This window comes from Dipodomys spectabilis, unplaced genomic scaffold, assembly GCF_019054845.1.
Source record: "Dipodomys spectabilis isolate Male_0828 unplaced genomic scaffold, ASM1905484v1 ptg000118l, whole genome shotgun sequence".
Taxonomy (NCBI): Eukaryota; Metazoa; Chordata; class Mammalia; order Rodentia; family Heteromyidae; genus Dipodomys; species Dipodomys spectabilis.
The window spans coordinates 7,104,335-7,124,869 of record NW_024870795.1 but is presented as its reverse complement, the minus strand read 5'-3'; the positions used below and the strand labels follow the sequence as shown (position 1 = coordinate 7,124,869).

The following is a 20,535-nucleotide window of genomic DNA, read 5'->3' as shown; positions in this document are numbered from 1 at the left end:
TGTTTCTCTTTATGTGGTATTGAGGAATCAAACCCAGGGCTTCATGCATACTAGGAAAGCACTCTACCACTAAACCACATTCCCAGACCCTGACTGTCAATTTCCTTTTTCCTTTTTCTTTTGTTGGTTGTGAGGCTTGAACTCTGGGCCTGGGCTCTGTCCTTGAGCTTTTCAGCTCAAAGTGAGCACTCTACCACTTGAGCCACAGCACCACTTCTAGTTTTCTGGTGGTTACTTGGAGATAAGAATCTCCAGACTGCCTAGCCTGTCTTTGAACCGCGATCCTCAGATCTCAGCCTCCAGAGTAGCTAGGATTACAGGCATAAGCCACTGGTACCCCCGTCAAGACTTTTTCTTTTTCTTTTCTTTTTTTTTAAATGTTGGTCGTGGGGCTTGAACTCTGGGACTTGGTCGTTGTCCCTGCACTTTTCAGCTCAAGGCGAGCGCTCTACTGCTTGAGCCACAGCGCCACTTCTAATTTTCTAGTAGTTGTTTAGAGATAAAAGTCTCATGACTTTCCTGGCTGGCTTTGAACCTCAATCCTCAGATCTCAGCCTCCTGAGTAGCTAGGATTACAGGCGTGAGCCACTAGTGCCCGGCTTTAACTTTCTTTTTAAAGCAAGAAAGAGCTGGGATTATGGCTCAAGTGGTAGGTACCTGCAGAGCAAGTGCAATCCCCAGTAATGCCAATAAATAAGCAAGTAAGTTAAATAAATGAACAGGGTAAGGCAAATCTCCTTATACTGATATAGAAGAATGACCCACAGACTGGATTAAGTGGAATAAGGAGATTTCAGAATATTAAGTATAGTCTAGTGTGTAAGGAAACACCCACCTCACAGACCTAATCTCTGCCCTTGAGGGCAGCCTGTGTAGTAGGTGAGGCACCTTCCACTTCCGGCCCCCAATATAAAAGGGGCCTCCAAGGAGCCAGATGGCACCATTTTCTCCCTTTCCTCATGGCCTTGTCAGCTCTGCTGGCAATAAATCTTTTCTTCTACTTGACATCTGTCCAGGTGGTCTTTTTTTTTTTTTTGTCGGTCATGGGGCCTGAACTCTGGGCCTGGGTGCTGTCCCTCAGCTCTTCAGCTCAAGGCTAGCACTCTACCACTTGAGCCACAGCACCACTTCTAGGTTTTTCTGCTTATGTGGTGCTGAGGAATCGAACCCAGCGCCTCATGCATGCAAGGCAAGCACTCTACCACTGAGCCACCTTCCCAGCCCTGTCCACGTGGTCTTTTGGGTTACTTTCTCTGGTGTTACTTTCTGTCTAGGTTACATTTTTTCCTTCATAGTGTGCATTACAATGACGTCAACATTTATTGCAAATCTTGCTGCAGATATTTTTCTTTTTCTTTTTTTTTTGGCTGGTCCTGGGGTTTGAACTCTGGGCCTGGGGACTGTCCCTGAGCTTCTTTTGCTCAAGGCATACATGCTATCACTTGAGCCACAACACCACTTCTGGCTTTTTTTTTTTTTTTGGTCGGTCATGGGGCTTGAACTCTAGGCTTGGGCGCTGTCCCTATGCTCTTTAGCTTGAGCCACAGTGCCACTTCCAGTTTTCTAGTGGTTTATTGGAGGTAAGAATCTCATGGACTTTCCTGCCCTGGCTGGCTTTGAACTGCGATCCTCAGATCTCAGCCTCCTGAGTAGCTAGGATTACAGGTGTGAGCCACTGGTGCCCAGCTCATATTGCAAATATTTTTCAAAATGCATTATGTGGCTGGGATGCTAGTGGCTCCCACCTGTAATCCTAGCTACTCAGGAGGCTGAGATCTAAGGATCACAGTTCAAAGCCAGCCCAGACAAAAAAAGTCTATAAAACTCTTTTTTTTTTTTGGACGGTCATGGGGCTTGAACTCTGGGCCTGGGCGTTGTCCCTCAGCTCTTCAGCTCAAGGCGAGGGCTCTACCACTTGAGCTACAACGCCACTTCTGGTTTTCTGGTGGTTTATTGGAGATAGGAGTCTCACAGTCTTTCCTGCCCGGGCTGGCTTTGAACCATGATCCTCAGATCTCAGCCTCCTGAGTAGCTAGGATTACAGGCGAGAGCCACCAGCACCTGGCTATGAAACTCTTTATCTCCAATTAACCACCAAAAAGCCAAAAGTGGTAAAGTGCCAGTCTTCTGTGAAAAAGCTCAAGGACAGTGCCTAGACTCTGAGTTCAAGTCTCAGTACAGGCAGAAAATTTTAAAAAGCACCAAAAACAAACAAACAACAACAAAACAAAAACCAGGCACATATCTATAATCCTAGTGAATGACTTTGTCTTTGGTCATCTTTCTCTATGTGCTTCAATCTTCTTACTAGTAAAAAGGAAACATAATATCTATCACAAAGGTTGCTATGAGTTTAAAATATGATCTTAACATTATAAGTTTAAAAACTTAGCCGGTGCTGGTGGCTCACGCCTGTAATCCTAGCTACTGAGGAGGCTAAGATCTGAGGATCTCAGTTCAAAGCCAGACCAGGCAGGAAAAGTCCATGAGACTCTTATCTCCAATAAACTACTCAGAAAATGGAAAGTGGCACTGCGGCTCAAGAGGTAGAGTGCATGCCTTGGGATGAAAAACTCAGTGACAGTGCCCAGGCCCAGAGTTCAAGCCCCATGACAAAACAAAACAAAACTATAAGAAGTAGTGCTATGGCTCAAGTGGTAGAGCATTAGCCTTGTGCTGAAGAGCTCAGGGACAGCGCCCAGGCCCAGAGATCTACCATTTAAGCCATAGCACCACTTTCAGCTTTTTCTGTTTATATGGTATGAGGAATTGATTGTTTTTTTTTTTTTTTTTGGGGGTCCGGTCATGGGGCCTGAACTCTAGGCCTGGGTGTTGTCCCTCAGGTCTTCAGCTCAAGGCGAGCACTCTACCACTTGAGCCACAGTGCCACTTCTGGCTTTTTCTGCTTATGTGGTGCTGAGGAATTGAACTCAGGGCCTCATGCATGCAAGGCAAGCGCTCTACCACTGAGCCACCTTCCCAGCCCTATGGTATGAGGAATTGAAACCAGGGCTTCTTGCATTTTAGGCAAGCACTCTACCACTAAAGTCACATTCCCAGCCCCCAAAAGTAAGTTTAATGGCTGGATAATATTCAGTGAAATGATTTGCCAAAAATTTATGTGCTATTCTTTTATGAACATTTTGGTAGGTTCAAGATCTTTGTTAGTATGAAGTATGTTTCACCTCCCCTCCCCCCTCCCCCCCCCCCCCCCCCCCGCCATACTTAGTTTATTTTCCATACATAGGTTACTGAAATAGTACTGTCAGGTCACAGTGTATGAACATTTGATGTTTTTCTTTTTAATTAATTAATTAATTTATTTATTTATTTTTGTCGGTTGTGGGGCTTGAACTCAGGGCCTAGGTGCTGTCCCTGAGATCTTTTTGCTCAAGGCTAGCATTCTACTACTTTGAGCCACAGCTCCACTTGTGGTTTTTGAATGGTTAATTGGAGATAAGAGTCTCCTGGGGGCTTTTCTACCCAGGCTGGCTTCAAAACATGAGCCACTAGTGACAGGCTCCTTTTATTTTTAAATGACAACTATTTTTGGCGGTTCTTCATATTTACTTATAAATTACTTTAAATATCTAATTTATATACTATTAGAACTATGAGAATACCATCAAACTATAATTTAAAAAGTAGTAGAAGCTAAGTGCTGGTGCCTCACCCCTGTAATCCTAGCTACTTAGGAGACTTAGATCTAAGGATCATGGTTCAAAGCCAGCCTGGGCAGACTTTTATCTCCAATCATCCACCATTAAGCTGGAGGTAGAGGTGTGGCTAACTGGTAGAACATCAGCTTTGAGCAAGAAAGTTAAGGGAGGGCTGGGAAGGTGGCTCAGTGGTAGAGCGCTTGCCTTGCATGCTCAAGGCCCTGGGTTCGATTCCTCAGCACCACATAAGCAAAAAGAAAAAAAGCTGGAAGTGGCGCTGTGGCTCAAGTGGTAGAACACTAGCCTTGAGCTGAAGAGCTGAGGGACAGTGCCCAGGCCCAGAGTTCAGGCCCCACGACCGGACCAAAAAAAAAAAAAGAAAGTTAAGGGATAGAGCCCAGGCCATAAATTCAAGCCTTAGCACTGGAATATATACACAGAATTCAAGTCCCAGTAAAAGTACACACACACACACACACACACACACACACGTGCGCGCACTCACACAGTACTGAATATCATTATTTTATTCATTAAGAGGTAGAAAAAATATTTCATATAAACCAATTTTTATTGAATGGGTTTGATTTCTCCTCTTCCCCAAAGAACCTTCAAAAGTTATTGAAGGTAAGTACTTATTTAGATGTTTATCTGCTGATGTTTGTTTTTTTAATTAGTCTCATCAATTCACATCCACACTACCAAGGAAAAACACAGAAACAATTACAGTCTACTTAACAAAAGGCCAGTGTAGTGAGTCACATCCTGTTCACCTCTAGAGTTCACTGATGGTATTCTATTGTTGGGTACCAACATGGTTAAGAACCTGTCACTGCCTGTATCTAAGAGATTACCGCCGGGCGCTGGTGGCTCACGCCTGTAATCCTAGCTACTCAGGAGGCTGAGATCTGAGGATCACGGTTCAAAGCCAGCCCGGCAGGAAAGACCGTGAGACTCCTATCTCCAATAAACCACCAGAAAACCGGAAGTGGCACTGTAGCTCAAGTGGTAGAGCACTCGCCTTGAGCTGAAGAGCTGAGGGACAGCGCCCAGGCCCAGAGTTCAAGCCCCACGACCGACAAAAAAAAAAAAAAAAAAAAAAGAGATTACCTTTCAAAGTACATAGATTCTTGGATCTCAGTCTCCTAGGTAGCCGATTACAAGTGTGAGCCTCCAGTGCCTGCATCCCTTTTCATTTGACATCTAGATTATTTCCATTTCTTGCTACCAGACACATCCACTAAAATGAGCAACCCCATGGTAAACCTTCATGAACACTTAACTAGTTCTTTGGGCTAACTGATCTGGGCTTTTTTTTGTTGTTAGTGGTGGTGGTGATGGGGCTTGAACTCTGGGCCTGGGTGCTGTCCCTGAACTATTTTCCTCAAGGCTAGCACTCTACTACTTGAGCCACAGCACCACTTCTGGCTTTTTCTGTTTATATGGTACTGAGGAAGTGAACCTAAGGCTTCATGCATGCTAGGCAAACATACCACTAAACCATCCTTCCCAGCCCTCTGGTCTTGTTTGTTTTTGTTGGTCGTGGGCCTGAACACTCTGGGCCTGGGTGTTGTCCCTCAGCTCTTCAGCTCAAGGCCAGTGCTATACCACTGGAGCCACAGTGCCACTTTTGGCCTTTTCTGCTTATATGATGCTGAGGAATCGAACCCAGGGCCTCATGCATGCAAGGCAAGCACTCTACCATTGAGCCACCTTCCCATTCCCAGCCCCTGTATTTTTTTTTTTTTTTGTCGGTCGTGGGGCTTGAACTCTGGGCTTGGATGCTGTCCCTGTGCTCTTCAGCTCAAGGAGAGCGCTCTACCACTTGAGCCACAGAGCCACTTCCGGTTTTTCTGGTAGTTTATTGGAGATGAGAGTCTCACGGACTTTCCTGCCCGGGCTGGCTTTGAACCGTGATCCTCAGATCTCAGCCTCCTGAGTAGCTAGGATTACAGGTGTGAGTCACTGGCGCCCGGCTTGCCCCTGTGTTTTTTTTAATGGGTTTCCTTTTTTTCAGTTCTGAAAAAAATGAATTAGAAGCACTGAAGGATGAGATGGGAAAAAGCAGGGCAAACAGCTGTCCTTTCCCTAAATCACTTCTGTTCTCCGCAGAGCTGAACTGTGCCTTCGATACTAAACATGGCAGTCATGAAGACTGCTGACCAGAGACAAGCCAGGTTTACACAAACAGGATTTGTGCTCTGTAAGTCAGAATTCACTAATTCACCCATTCACTCAACAAACATTTGAAAGACCATTAGATGAGTAGTGCCAAGGTATATGTGGGCTATGAGGTTCACAAAAATAACATATTTAGAACCCTGAGTGCTAAATAAAACATTCTGTAAATGCTAAATAAAACATTTAGAAGAGTAAGTCAATATTTACACCAGGCATGGTGCTAAATGCCAATACTAAGCGAATGGGTTATCTCATGTAATCACTACAACAACTACAACAGGTGCTTAAAAGCTGCTTTTGCTGGAAAGCATTGACCCACAAATTAACCAAAAGGATAGTCTAGGAACTCCAGCCTGTACTTTGTACCCATATCCTTTTCCCTGAGCCATTCATTCCAGTAGTCAATACACAGCCATCTGAAAATCCCTGAAGGACCAGACCTTCTGGCAGGTGTCAATGATTCATTTATCCTGACCCAGCTGCTCCTTTCGAGCGATGACACATAACAACTCCAAAACCTCCCTCAATACCAGGACTGAGAAAATCATCACTCCAGCTGGGACTGTTTAACTATAAGTAGTTCTTTCTCCTGTCCCCAGTTCTTTGTCTATTTAAACCTATAGCTCATTTCTGTAGAACAAAGACCAGCTAAAGATAGGCTAAAGTGTCACCTCTGCATGGGGGATATATTCCCACATATTAAATCTCCTTTTTCCTTTACCCTTTCTCTCTCTCTCTCTCTCTCCAGTGCTGGGACTGGAACTCAGAGCCTGGGTGCTGTCCCTGAGCCTCTTTGTGCTCAAGACTAGTGCTTTACCACTTGAGCCACAGCACCACTTCCAGCTTTTTCTGAGTAGTTGATTAGAGAGAAGAGTCTCACAGACCTTCCTGCTCAGAGTGAAATATGTCTTTTTACTTGGCATATAAGAGTAAGTGGGCAGACCTCACATACAAAACTCCTAGAGTCTAGGCCTAGGGTCTAAAACTCTGGTTTCACAACCACGAAGGACAGGTTCCTATGATCATGCTCATGTTGGAGAAATAGCAAAACGAAGGTTAGAGAGATTTGGCCAGCTTGAACTACATACAGTAGCTATTGCTGCCAATGATAAGATGGTCTGTATGGAAAATAAAACAGAATCATCATGCAAACCACTAGAACTTTAACTTTGTTTTTTTTTTTTGGGTCCGGTCATGGGGCCTGAACTCTGGGCCTGGGCGCTGTCCCTCAGCTCTTCAGCTCAAGGCTAGTGCTCTACCACTTGAGCCACAGCACCACTTCCGGCTTTTTTCTTTTTTTTGCTTATGTGGTGCTGAGGAATCGAACCCAGGGCCTCATGTATGCAAGGCAAGCATTCTACCACTGAGCCACCTTCCCAGCCCCTAGAACTTTAACTTTGTTTTGCCTTGCTTTACTTTGTTTTGTGGAGCTGGCAAGTAAACACAGGCTCTCCAGCATGATAGGCAAGTGACCTACCACTGAGCTAGTATATCCTTACCAAGTACTGGAACTTTCAAAGAGTAATTAATAAAGTTTTAGTGGGGCACCAAGGACTCATATCTGTAATCCTAGCTACCCAGGAGGCTGAGATCTGAAGATTGCAGTTTAAAGGCAGACTGAAAAGGAGTCTATGAGACTCATTTTCCTATTTACTTTTTAAATTTTATTTTGCCAGTCATGGGGCTTGAACTCAGGGCCTCGGCACTATCCCTGAGCTTCTTTTGCTCAAGGCTGGCTCTCTATTCTTGAACCACAACGCCACTTTCTGCTTTTTCTGTTTATGTGATACTGAGGAATCAAACCCAGAGATTCATGAATGCTAGGCAAGTACTCTACCACTAAGCCACCTTCCCAGCCTCTTGATGTCTTGTTCTTGGTATATTTGTTTGCTTAGTACTTAGTATCAAATTCAGTGCATTTTGCGTGCTAAGCTTATGTTCTACCACTGAGCTACAGTCCCAGGCCTCAAAGTGGAGTTTGAATTCAAACTTCACTTCTGAATTCAAAATTCCAGAGTCTGTGTTCATAACCATTATGCTATACTACAAAAACACAGCATGCAATACTAAAAGTTAAAAACAGTTAACACATACCAAGCACTTATGTGACAAACACTCTGCTAGGGTGTATGCATATCGATAATTTGACATATCTTTAGCAATAGGCACTATTGGGGCTGGGAATGTGGCTGAATGGTAGAGTGCTTGCCTAGCATGCATGAAGCCCTGGGCCAATTCCTCAGTACCACATAAACAGAAAAAGCAGAAGAATGGTAGAGTGGTAGAGTGCTAGTTTTGAGCAAATGAAGCTCCCCTGAGTTCAAGCCCCAGGACTGACACAAAAAAAAAGAAAAAAGAAAAGGAAAAAGAAAAAAAGAAATAGGCACTATGTTCTTTTTTTTTTTTTTTGGTCATGGGGCTTGAACTCTGGGCTTGGGCACTGTCCCTGTGCTCTTCAGCTCAAGGCAAGAAGAGCTCTACCACTTGAGTTACAGCGCCACTTCCGGTTTTTGGTGGTTTACTGGAGGTAAGAGTTTCACGGACTTTCCTGCCCGGGCTGGCTTTGAACCGTGATCCTCAGATCTCTGTCTCCTGAGTAGCTAGGATTACAGGTGTGAGCCACTGGCGCCTGGCTCTGCTATGTTCTTTTTACTATGAGAAAACTGACTTTGTGAAAGCTTAAATAACTTGCCTAAAATACCAAGAATGGTAGAACTAGAAGCCAAGTAAACAAAGAAGAAATGTAAAATGAATGATGCTATTTAGCTGCTGTCAGAAGTCAAGGGTCAGATAAGAGACACTTCTTTGTGTTTCTCGTAGTCCAGAAAAGATACCAGAAGCATAGAAATGGATATTGCTAGCAGCCTTTCAGGCCTTGTGTTGAAGAGTTCTCCCAGTTCAGTTCCTTGATAGTAAGCTCAGCTTAAGGGATGGGGAAATAGATTCTCTTTGAGGTGATGTATTATATGCAGTCATACAGCTAGTAAATGGCATGGCTAAAATCAGAGTCTACATTTGTCCCTCCAGCCTGAGCTCTTAACAGGCAGAGATGAATGGAAAGGGCAATGGGAAAGGGCATCAGGAGAGAGTAGGTAAGCAAGAACACTGAGGTGTGTCCTAAGGAAAGGAAGCAGACCTGATTGACAGCACTGAAAACCCATTCCCTTTGCAAAGAAGCCCTTTGTTCACAAAGCTTTCATGACTACAACTGAATGAAATGTCTGCCTCTTCCCTGGGAGCAATCTCAGAAGGGATTTTCCCTTAGCCACTGTTCTACAGTAGCATTCAACCCAGTGTACACATTTCATGACCTTGCACTGCAATTAAGGAACTCAAAATGCAAGTGTACTAAAGAAACTAATACACAACTAAATTCAACAGGACATTAAAAAGATACATCATGAGTCAGGTGCTGGTAACTTGCAACTGTAATCCTAGCTACTTAGGAGGCTGAGATGTGAGGATCATGGTTTGGAAGCCAGCCCAGGAAGGAAAGTATGAGACTCTGATCTCCAATTAACCACTAAAAAAAGCCAGAAGGGAATTTGTGGCTCAAACAGTACAGTACCAGACTTGAGAAAAAACAAAACAAAACTAAGGGAAAACACGTAGGCCCTGAACTCAAGACCCAGGGAGAGCGCAAATTTTAAAAAGTAAGTACATCATTATGCACACTAAGGGAGTAAAGTGGGCTGGGAAGGCCCATTAGCAGAAAATCTGTCAAAAATCACTGACCCAATTAATGGATCAAAGGATTAAAAAAATGACCTTTTTTTCATAGTTAATAGAGAAATTCTATTGTAGCTAGTGAAATCTCTCATACTATAAAGACAGCCACAGGTAATATTTAAATGAATGAATATGTGTTCCAATAAAACCTAAATTACAAAACCAAATGGCTGGATGCCATACATAAGTCTGACTATCAGTCCACAGTAATCAGTTTGAGCCTTAGCAAATGCCTAAGGAAATTTAGTAAGAAAAAATGTAAACTGTATTCTGGCCATAAGAAAACATGAATAAATATTCTTAGGATGACCTCAATAGGACCAAGATTTTTTCATTTGTTTACCAATATCCAGTGGCCCCTGCCATGGGCTACTTGCTGTTGTGGGTGCCAATGATTCAGTGAGGAAAAGGACAAAGCACCTGCACTTATGGGGCTCACATTTTATTAAAGAAATGAATAAAAGGGGCTGGGAAGGTGGCTCAGTGGTAGAGCGCTTGCCTTGTATGCCTGAGGCCCTGGGTTCGATTCCTCAGCACCACATAAGCAAAATAAAAAAACCCGGAAGTGGCGCTGTGGCTCAAGTGGTAGAGCGCTAGCCTTGAGCTGAAGAGCTGAGGGACAGCGCCCAGGCCCAGAGTTCAGGCCCCACGACCGGACCCAAAAAAAAAAAAAGAACACTCCCCTTGAGCTGAAGAGCTGAGGGATAGAACCCCAGGACCAGATTTCAGGCCCCATGACCAACAAAAAAAAAGAAAAGAAAAAAAGAAAGAAACAAAGAAATGAATAAATGGGGTCAAACAGTAATAACTGTTGTGGAAAAATGAAATCCAATCAGAAGAAGGAGAGAAGTTGGGCACTGATGGCTTACACCTGACATCCTAGCCACTCAGGAGGCTGAGATCTACTGATTGGGGTTTGAAGCCAGCCCAGGCAGGAAAGTTAGTGAGACTCTTGTCTCCAATCAACTTAAAAAAAAAAAAAGAGCCAGAAATGGAGCCATGGCTCAAGTGTTAGAATGCAAGCTTTGAGAAAAAGATGCTCAAGGACAGTGACCAGGTCCTAAATTCAAGCCCAGGACTGCAGGACTGGCATATACATACACACACACACACACACACACACACAAAGTAGAGAAAGTGGGTGTGATACATAATTCAGAATTATCAGGGAAGGTTACTCTAACATTTTAGCAGAGACCTGGAAGTTGAAAGAAGCCAGCAACAATTCTTTCCCAAAATAACCTATCTCAACTTTTATCATTTGTATTTCATATCCAGTGCAATTCCAGAAAAACTTACACTAAGCTGAGTATGAAAGAATAAAGGTCTATGCAAGCTAGGTCTATTTTGAGGGTAAAACAAAGTAGGGAAACCTGTCCTACTGGTAGAACCGGCTCAACCATAAAGCCACAGTAATAAAAACATCATGTTGCCAGCATTAAACAAAGAAAACGACCAATAGAAAAGAATGGAGGGCTTGTACATAAAGAATACTCAGTGGAAACTTAATATGTGATGAAGGTAACCAGAAAGGTGGTTTTTCAAATGGGGATACAAATTCACTGGAAAAAGAAAGCTGCATTTTTACTTTAAACTATGTGGATTAAAAGATTTAAATGAATGGTAAAACTATAAAACTAGTACAAGAAAACGTAAGAAAAATCTATGTTACTAGGAGTAAATAATGAACCTATAAACAAGATTCCAAACCATTCCAAGTATGCTATCCTGGGCACACCTGTGATCCTACTTTTTTTTTTTTTTTTTTTTGGGGTCCCTTCGTGGGGCCTGAACTCTGGGCCTGGGCGCTGTCCCTCAGCTCTTCAGCTCAAGGCCAGCTCTCTACCACTTGAGCCACAGCACCACTTCCGGCTTTTTTTTTCTCTTTGCTTATGTGGTGCTGAGGAACTGAACCCAAGGCCTCAGGCATGCAAGGCAAGTGCTCTACTACTGAGCCATCTTCCCAGCCCACACCTGTGATCCTACTTACTCCAAAGGTGGAAGCAAGATGTCCAGTTTCAGGTCACTCTGGGCTGCATACAGACAATGTCTCCACAAGCAAACACATAAGGTTCCAAACCATAAGGTCAATATAGATCATTTGCTGGAGATATGGCCCAGTGGTAGATTCCTTACTTGCCTAGCATTCTGTGAAGTCCTGGGTCTAATCCTTAACATGGTAAAGCAAAAAAAAACAAAATTAGAAAAGGCATTTAAAACAAAGAGTTAATATCTAGAATATACAAAAAGTTCTGGAAATTTAAAAAGAAAAATGGGAACTAGGCACAGGTCTCACATCCATAATCCCAGCTATTAGGCAGCAGGGATCAAAAGGATCATTGTATGAGGCCAGCACACACAGAAGGTTAGTGAGATCCCCGTTCCAACCAGTGTTGAGCAAAGTGGTACATGCCTGCCATCCCAACTACATAGGAGACATAAAAGTAGGATAGTGGTTCAGATCAAGCCCGGCAAAAATACAAAAATAAAAAAATAAAAGAGGCAAGTGTTAGCCGGGCGCTGGTGGCTCACGCCTCTAATCCTAGCTACTCAGGAGGCTGAGATCTGAGGATCCCGGTTCAAAGCCAGCCCCGGCAGGAAAGACCGTGAGACTCCTATCTCCAATAAACCACCAGAAAACTGGAAATGGCGCTGTAGCTCAAGTGGTAGAGCGCTCGCCTTGAGCTGAAGAGCTGAGGGACAGCGCCCAGGCCCAGAGTTCAAGCCCCACGACCAACAAAAAAAAAAAAGAGGCAAGTGTCCATTTTAAAAAAGAATTAAGCCAGGCGCCGGTGCCTCACGCCTGTAATCCTAGCTATTCAGGAGGCTGAGAACTGAGGATCGAGGTTCAAAGGCAGCCGAGGCAGGAAACTCCAAGAAACTCTTTTTTTTGGGGAGTCTGATCCTGGGGCCTGAACTCTGGGCCTGGGCGCTGTCCCTCTGCTCTTCAACTCAAGGCTAGCACTCTATCACTTGAGCCACAGTGCCACTTCCGGCTTTTTTCTTTTTTGCTTATGTGGTGCTGAGGAATTGAACCCAGGGCCTCATGCATGCAAGGCAAGCACTCTACCACTGAGCCACCTTCCCAGCCCCTCTGTGAAACTCTTATCTCCAATAAATCACCACCAAACCGGAAGTAGCACTGTAGAGAGGTAGAGCGCTCGCCTTGACCTGAAGAGCTGAGGGACAGCGCCCAGGCCCAGAGTTCAGGCCCCACAACCGACAAAAAATTAAAAAAATAAAAAATAAAAAAATAAAACAAGAATTAAAGTGAAAAAATAACTAGGGACAAGACTCAAGTAGATCACCTGCCTAGCAAACATGAGGCCTTAAGTTCTAACCTTAGAAAAAGTAAATGTTGGATGGGAAGGGCAAACAAAGGAGGAGGGCACAATGGTTGATAAGAAATGTACTCATGGCGGGCGCTGGTGGCTCACGCCTGTAATCCTAGCTACTCAGGAGGCTGAGATCTGAGGATCGCGGTTCAAAGCCAGCCCTGGCAGGAAAGACCGTGAGACTCCAATCTCCAATAAACCACCAGAAAACCGGAAGTGGCGCTGAAGCTCAAGTGGTAGAGCGCTTGCCTTGAGCTGAAGAGCTGAGGGACAGTGCCCAGGCCCAGAGTTCAAGCCCCACGGCCGACAAAAAAAAAAAAGAAATGTACTCATTATCTTGTCCATGTAATTGTAACCCCTCTGTACAGTATTTTCACAATAAAAAAATAATAAAATGAGCCGGGCGCTGGTGGCTCATGCCTGTAATCCTAGCTACTCAGGAGGCTGAGATCTGAGGATTGTGGTTCAAAGCCAGCCCAGGCAGGAGAGACCCTGAGACTCCTATCTCCAATAAACCACCAGAAAACCGGAAGTGGCGCTGTAGCTCAAGTGGTAGAGCGCTGGCCTTGAGCTGAAGAGCTGAGGGACAGCACCAGGCCCAGAGTTCAGGCCCCATGACCGGACCCCCCCCCCCCAAAAAAAAAGAAATTACCCCCATGAACACCTGCATCCAGCAAACAACAACAACAAAACAACCTAATAACATTCAAAATTAAAACCAGGACTGAGTCTGGGTGTTGGTGGTTCACACCAACAATCCTAGCTACTGAGGAGGCTGAGGTTTTCAATTAAAAGCCAGCCTGGGCAGGAAAGTCCATGAGATTCTTATCTCCAATTAATAATCAAAAAGCCAGAAGTAAGCTGGGAGCTGGTGGCTCACACCTGTAATCCTAGCTATTCAGGAGGCTGAGATATGAGGATTGTGGTTCAAAGCCAGCCTGGGCAGGAAAGGTCCGTGAGACTCTTATCTCCAATAAACAACCTGAAGTGGCACTGTGGCTCAAGTAGTAAAGTGCTAGCCTTCAGCTGACGGGCTGAGTGACAGAGTGCAGGCCCAGAGTTCAAGCCCCATGACCAACCAAAAAAAAAAAGCCAGAAGTGGAGCTGTGGCTCAAGTGGTAGAGAGCTAGCCTTAAGCAAAAAACTTAGGACAGTGCCCAGGCCCAGTCCAAGCCCCCAGAACTGGCACAAAAACAAACAAAAAAAAAAAACAGAAGAAAACAACAACAAAAAACCCTGAACAACTGGGACTGAAGATGGTATAGCTTAATGGTAGAGTACTTGCCTAGCATGTTCAAAGCTAAGAATAGGTTCCATTCCCAGTATTGCAAACCAACCAAGAATTGTCATTCGTTTTTGCTTGCTCCATCTGGAAATGAATCAACCCTGAATTTGTACAGTGGGATCAGAATCACAGACATGTTTCTTTATAACCTTTATTACCATATAGCACAGACTCACAGACTCTGTTAAAAACCTATGTACAACTGGCAAAATAATTAGGAGATTTTTCTTTTGTTTTTCTTTCTCAAACTTAAAGCTCATATTCCTCTTGCCTTGGCTTCCCAAGTTCTAGGATTATAAGTATAAGCCTCTATACCTGCCAATTATACTTTACTTGACTGATTTATCCCAGTTTCCCGCTTTGTGCAGAGGAATTAGAAAAACTCTCTATGTCATTCTGAGCCTTTGTTTAAAAAGTCTGTCATGAACGCAAATCATTACATAAAGAAACAGTGCAACTGTCTTTCCTGAAGGAATATGGACTGGTTGGCAGTGTCAGAATTGAGGCATTTGTATTATCTTTCTAACAAGTGAGGACAGGCCTCAAAGATGGACTAAAGTCATGGGCCTCTGGCTCACACCTGTAATCCTAGCTACATAGGAGGCTGTGATCTGAGGATCATAGTTCAAAGCCAGCCAGGGCAGGAAAGCCCATGAGACTCTTATCTCTAGTTAACCACCACAAATCTGGAATAGAGCTGTAGCTCAAGTGGTAGAATGTTAACTTTCAGCAAAAAAAAGTTCAGGGATACCACCTAGGCCCTGAATTAAAGCCAAAGGACCAGCACAAAAGAAAAAGATGGCCCAACCCTCCTAGTCACATCAGTCTTTTGGGGTCTATTTTCTCTAGATGAACCAGAGGTTTCAGCTGCTCAGCAAAGTTCCTCATGTCATCAGAGACCATGTCCTGCCCACCTGGTGCAACAACACTTAATTCCACAAGATAGGAGAGTGACAAGGCCTCTGTACTGTCTGTGTTCCCTGGCACCAGGATTCGGAAAATCTTGTACACCATAATCTTCATGATGCCCTTACGGAATAAGTGTCCCTTGGCAACAAACTCATGGTCCATGCGGAAGCCCATTTCCATCAAGAAATCGGTGAGGTTCTCAGATGTAGCAATGTCCACGCAGTTCCGCACCAAGGCATGGCGATTCTTGTCTCCCATTTCTGGCTGTCCCAGGTAGCGCAGGTGCCAAGGTGCCCCTGCCCTGTCCATAGAGCGTCGAGCCCTTAAAACAAATGGGCTAGCCTGTTGGCCTTTAAGGAGGAATACCATCTCATGGTCAAGGAAAGTCTCTGGTTCCATGTTGTCGCACAAACCCCGAAGGCGATGGATGAGGCTTTCCAAACTGTGATCTAAAACACTTCCTAAAGAAGGAAAAGCACCAGAGTCCAGCTTTTGTTTTTCTGTCATATAATTAGCAAAAGATCAAAAAAACACAATGAAGTAGTTTACTGTAACATTTTGTGCCTGGCATTTCCTTGGTTGGTGCCAGGATGTCTTTGGGCCTTCCCTGGTAATGATCATCTCCAGCCACAAGAGCTATCTAGACTTTAAGAATACCGATTGGTAGCTGGCACTGCAGGAGGCTGAGATCTGAGGATCATGGTTCAAACCAGCCCAGACAAGAAAGTCTGTGAGACACTTATCTCCCAAAAGCCACTAGAAAACTGGAAGTGGTGCTGTGGCTCAAGTGGTAGAGTGCTCGCCTTGAGCTGAAGAGCTGAGGGTCAGCGCCCAGACCCAGAGTTCAAGCCCCACAACCGACCAGAAAAAAAAAAAAAAAAAAAAGAAAGAATACTGATTGATGTCATTGAACAGTTATTTTCTTCTCCTCCCCTTTGTATCTTTTGGTGCTGGGGAATCAAACCCAGTGCCTCATACATACTAACACGCGCTGAGCTATACCCTCAGCCACAACTATCTTCTATTTCCAGAACTAAAACCATATAGAAGAAATATCTTTCCTTTTCATGTAATTACTTAAGAAAAAAATGAAGTATTTCATAGAAACTATTAATTTAGTCTTCTCTTGGTGGAATCTGACATAATTGTTAGTTGTTGTTGTTTTTTTTTTGGGGGGGGAGGGTCTGGTCGTGGGGCCTGGGCACTGTCCCTCCGCTCTTCAGCTCAAGGCTAGCACTCTACCACTTGAGCCACAGCGCCACTTCCGGCTTTTTTCTTTTCGCTTATGTGGTGCTGAGGAATCGAACCCAGGGCCTCAGGCATGCAAGGCAAGCGCTCTACCACTGAGCCACCTTCCCAGCCCAATCGTTAGTTGTTGTAGTTGTTGTTCGTTTTGTTTTGGGGAGTTGGCTGTTTTGGTGCCAGTCCTGAGGGTTGAACTCAAAGCCTGGGCACTGTCCCTGAACTTCTTTTACTCAAGGCTAGCACTCTATCACTTTTGAGCCATAGCTCCACTTCTGGCTTTCCTGGTAGTTGTAGAGATAAGAGTCTCAAAGCTTTTCCTGCCTGGGCTGGCTTCAAATCACAATGCTCAAATCTCAGTCTCCTGAGTACCTAGGATTATAAGCATGAGCCACCAGCACCCAGCCTGGTTGTTAGATTATACCCACTTTTCCTATGGGGACACAAGTCGCTCTTGGTCCTTCACTAAACTCATTGCCTATTCTCCCCAACCCCCCCAGGACAGGGTCTCCTCTGTTCCAGTTGGGCCTGGAACTCTTGGTCTTCCTGTTTCAGTCTCCTGAATGCTAGCTGGGATGACAGAAGTGTACCACCATGCCTGGCTCTTTAAGTCTTTTGTGCTCAGCCCTTCTTAATCTTCCTTAAATGACAGAGGATCTGTGAATTCAGTCCAGGTCCTCTTCTCTAGCAAGTCACTTTCTCATGCAATGACTCAATTTGGTTCTATGACTTTAAATATCATTTATACACTCAAGCCTCACACATTTACATCTCATGCTGTATATACAGACTCATACATCCAACTGTTTGTGCAACTATTCTGTTCAGATGCCTAACAGACACGAGGCTCTGGGTGCCACCTCTGGAACCACAAAAATAATCAATTAAAAGTAAAATACAACTGGGTGCTGGTGGCTCATGCCTGTAATCTTAACTACTCAGGAGGCTGAGATCTGAGGATAGCGGTTCAAAGCCCTGGCAGTAAAGTCCGGGAGACTCTTACCTCCAATAACTCCAGTAACCATCAAAAAGCCAGAAGTGGAGCTGTGGTAGAGCACTTGCCTTGAGCAAAAAGAGCTCAGGAAAGAAAAGTAAAAACATCCCTGCAGCCAGGTGCCGGTGGCTCACAACTGTAATCTTAGCTACTCTTGAAGGCTGAGATCTGAGGATCTCGGTTCAAAGCTAGCCTTGGCAGAAAAGTCCCTATGAGATTCTTTTCTTTTTTGTACTGGGGCTTGAACTCTGGGCCTGGGGACTGTCCCTGTGCTCTTCAGCTCAAGGTGAGCACTCTACCTCTTGAGCCACAGTGCCACTTCCGGTTTTCTAGTGGTTTATTGGAGTTAAGAATCTCACGGACTTTTCTGCTGGGGCTGGCTTTGAACCATGATCCTCAGATCTGAGCCTCCTGAGTAGCTAGGATCACTGGTGTGAGCCACCAGCACTGAGCTCCTATGAAATTCTAATTTCCAGTTAACCACTCAAAAACCGGAAGTGGAGCCGTGGCTCAAAGTGTAGAGCACTAACCTTGAGCAAACAGAGCTCAGGAATAGGGCCCAGGCCCTGAGTTCAAGCCTCATGACTGACAAAAAAAAGTAAGAAAGAAAAAAACCTTTCTGGTTCACTTACCTTGCAGCAAGTACTCCATCATGTTTACGGTGCCCCCTGTAACAGGCATCATGGTTACCGGAGGTGCCTCCATGATGTCTGATCAAGTGAAAAACAGAACTGGACTCAGCTCCCTGTAAGATAAACCACAGGATACACCTGGAAAAGTTATCCTCGTTTGTATCTCACAGTGACAGAGGGACACCACACTTGCTTTGATATTAGTCTTAAAATCAAGATGAAGTCATTCAAAACTTTTTATCTGCTCCAGAACCTGTTGTACAAAAAAATAAAAGTGAGATCTACAACACAACCTTCTAGGCTCAAGCCTAAAAATTCCAAAAGTTACCTGTGCAATCTTGGGAAAAATTGTGTAATCTCCTGCCTTGGGTCTCCCTGGTGTGTGTGTGTGTTTTGTCAGTTGTGGGGCCTGAACCTGGTGTGTGTGTGTGTGTGTGTGTGTGTGTGTTTTGTCAGTTTTGGGGCTTGAACTCTGGGCCTATTTTGTCAGTTTTGGGGCCTGAACTCTGGGCCTGGGCGCTGTCCCTCAGCTCTTCAGCTCAAGGCTAGCGCTCTACCACTTGAGCCACAGCGCCACTTCCGGCTTTTTTCTTTTTGCTTATGTGGTGCTGAGGAATCGAACCCAGGGCCTCAGGCATGCAAGGCAAGCGCTCTACCACTGAGCCACCTTCCCAGCCCCTGAAAATGACCTTTTAAACCGACCCATGCGTACACAAGTAACTGAATAAGATTAACCAAGCCTCAAGTTGTAGGACTTGGCACAGACGGTCGGCATCCGGGACACGTGGGTACTTACACTAGGACCACAACTCCCAGGCTGCTCCCGGTTCTCGCAAACCCGCACGTAAGTCAGCCGTGCACCCCGCAGACGGCGAGCGGTAACGACTCTCCAAGCCCTCAGACTACGCGAGGCCCCCAAGACCCTAGAAGGCAACGGCCCGCACTTTTTCCTCTTCCCACTTCCGGCAGGAAATGACATCACACAAGTCGCAGGACTACCGCCCCCGAAACGAACGGATGCCGAAAAGGACAGAAATGACTCCTTTGAGTTTTAAGGAACTGCCGAGCATGCGCACGAAGGGACGGCCGTGCATTCCCTTGGGGCTTGAAACCCGCCTGTAGGAAAATATTTACTCTTTCCGCGTTCTCCGGTGGGGGGATGTTTTTGTGTGGAAAACCTCTTGGAGAGTTTTCTGAACAGAGATGTTATCCCTAATCCTCGATGTCAATCACACTAGAGGAAAAAGCCTAACGAAGGGAAACGCAGGAAAAACCAAAGGGGAGACTTACTATACAACAAAGACTTCTTAGATACTTGAAGGTGGAAAGAGGAAAAAGCCCTGTGCTGCTTAGCATAACGTCAGGAACAGTTAGCAATCTCACCCGTATTCTTCATATTTGGCCAATTGACTGTGTATAATATACTTCAATTCAAAAAAGAATGTGGCTCAGTGGTAGAGTGCTTGCCTTGCATGCACGAGGCCCTGGGTTCGATTCCTCAGTACTGCATAAAGAAAGCTGGAAGTAGTGCTGTGGCCCAAGTGGTACGGTACTAGCCCTGAGCTCAAAGAAACTCAGGGACAGTGCCCAGGCTCTGAGTTCAAGCTCCAGAACTAGCAAAATATAAAGTAAAAAAATTCGGGACCTGGTGCAGTTCTCTTTTCTGAGCTTCCGTTTTGTAAAATAGAGGTAATAGAAGTAGTTCTGATATTTTTAGATAGGTTCTCTCTATATTCCACATGATGGTCTTGAACAACGGAGCTTCTGCACTTAAAAATTAACTTCCGGGTACTGGGAAGGTGGCTCAGTGGTAGAGCACTTGCCTTGCATGCCTGAGGCCCTGGGTTCGATTCCTCAGCACCACATAAGCAAAAAGAAAAAAACCGGAAGTGGCGCTGTGGCTCAAGTGATAGAGCACTAGCCTTGAGCTGAAAAAAGCTGAGGGACAGCGCCCGGGCCCAGTGTTCAGGCCCCACGACTGGACCCCCCCCCCCCAAAAAAAATTAACTTCCTTCACATTGACTAAAAATAAGACCTAAATGGTCACCAGTGGCTCAGGCCTGTAATCCTAGCTACTCAGGAGGCTGACATCTGAGGACTATGGTTCAAAGCCAGCCTGGACAGGAAAGGCTGTGAGACTCTTATCTCCAGTTAATCGCTAGAAAAAAACAGAAGTAGAAGTAGTGCTGTTGCTCAAAGTAGTAAAATGCTAATCTTGAGAAAAAAAAAATGCTCAGGGACAGTGCCCTGGCCCTGAGCTCAAACCCCAATATTGGCATAGTATTGTGGGGTTTTGTTTGTTTGTTTGTTTGTTTTTGTGGGGCCTGAGCTCTGAGCCTGGGCACTGTCCCTGAGCACTAGCTCTTCAGCTCAAGACTAGCGCTGTACCACATGAGCCATAGTCCACTTCTGGCTTTTTTTGCTTACATGGTGCAGAGGAATTGAACCCAGGGCCTCATTCATGCAAGGCAAGCGCTCTACCACTAAGCCACCTTCCCAGCCCAGTATTTTTTGTTGTTGTTGTTGGTAGTGGGGCTTGAACTCTGGGCCTGGGCGCTGTCCCTGTGCT

At 44.9% G+C, this 20,535-nt stretch overlaps 1 protein-coding gene across 4 annotated transcripts; it reads right to left on the bottom strand.

Moving 5' to 3' along the window:
• Positions 1-2,607: 2,607 nt before the first annotated feature.
• Med18 (mediator complex subunit 18) lies at positions 2,608-18,917 on the bottom strand. 4 transcript variants are annotated; one of them, XM_042688588.1, is made up of 4 exons: positions 18,763-18,917; positions 17,967-18,219; positions 14,971-15,559; positions 2,608-2,628 (listed from the first exon to the last, which is right to left on the bottom strand). In XM_042688588.1, the coding sequence occupies exons 2-3, from the start codon at positions 18,037-18,039 to the stop codon at positions 15,006-15,008; spliced, it is 627 nt and encodes a 208-aa protein (XP_042544522.1). In that variant the 5' UTR covers positions 18,040-18,219; positions 18,763-18,917; the 3' UTR covers positions 2,608-2,628; positions 14,971-15,005. The 4 variants fall into 4 exon arrangements, with proteins under 4 accessions (XP_042544522.1, XP_042544521.1, XP_042544523.1 ...); XM_042688587.1 differs by lacking the exon at positions 2,608-2,628 and having other exon boundaries at positions 14,915-15,559; XM_042688589.1 differs by lacking the exon at positions 2,608-2,628 and having other exon boundaries at positions 14,915-15,559; positions 17,967-18,104.
• Between the last annotated feature and the right edge of the window lie 1,618 nt (positions 18,918-20,535).

Coding starts and splice junctions, on each gene's coding strand:
- Med18 (XM_042688588.1), bottom strand. CDS start 18,039: ATGGAGGCACCTCCGGTAACCATGATGCCTGTTACAGGGGGCACCGTA. Junction 15,560..17,966: donor GATGGAGTACTTGCTGCAAG/GTAAGTGAACCA, acceptor TTCCTTCTTTAG/GAAGTGTTTTAGATCACAGT.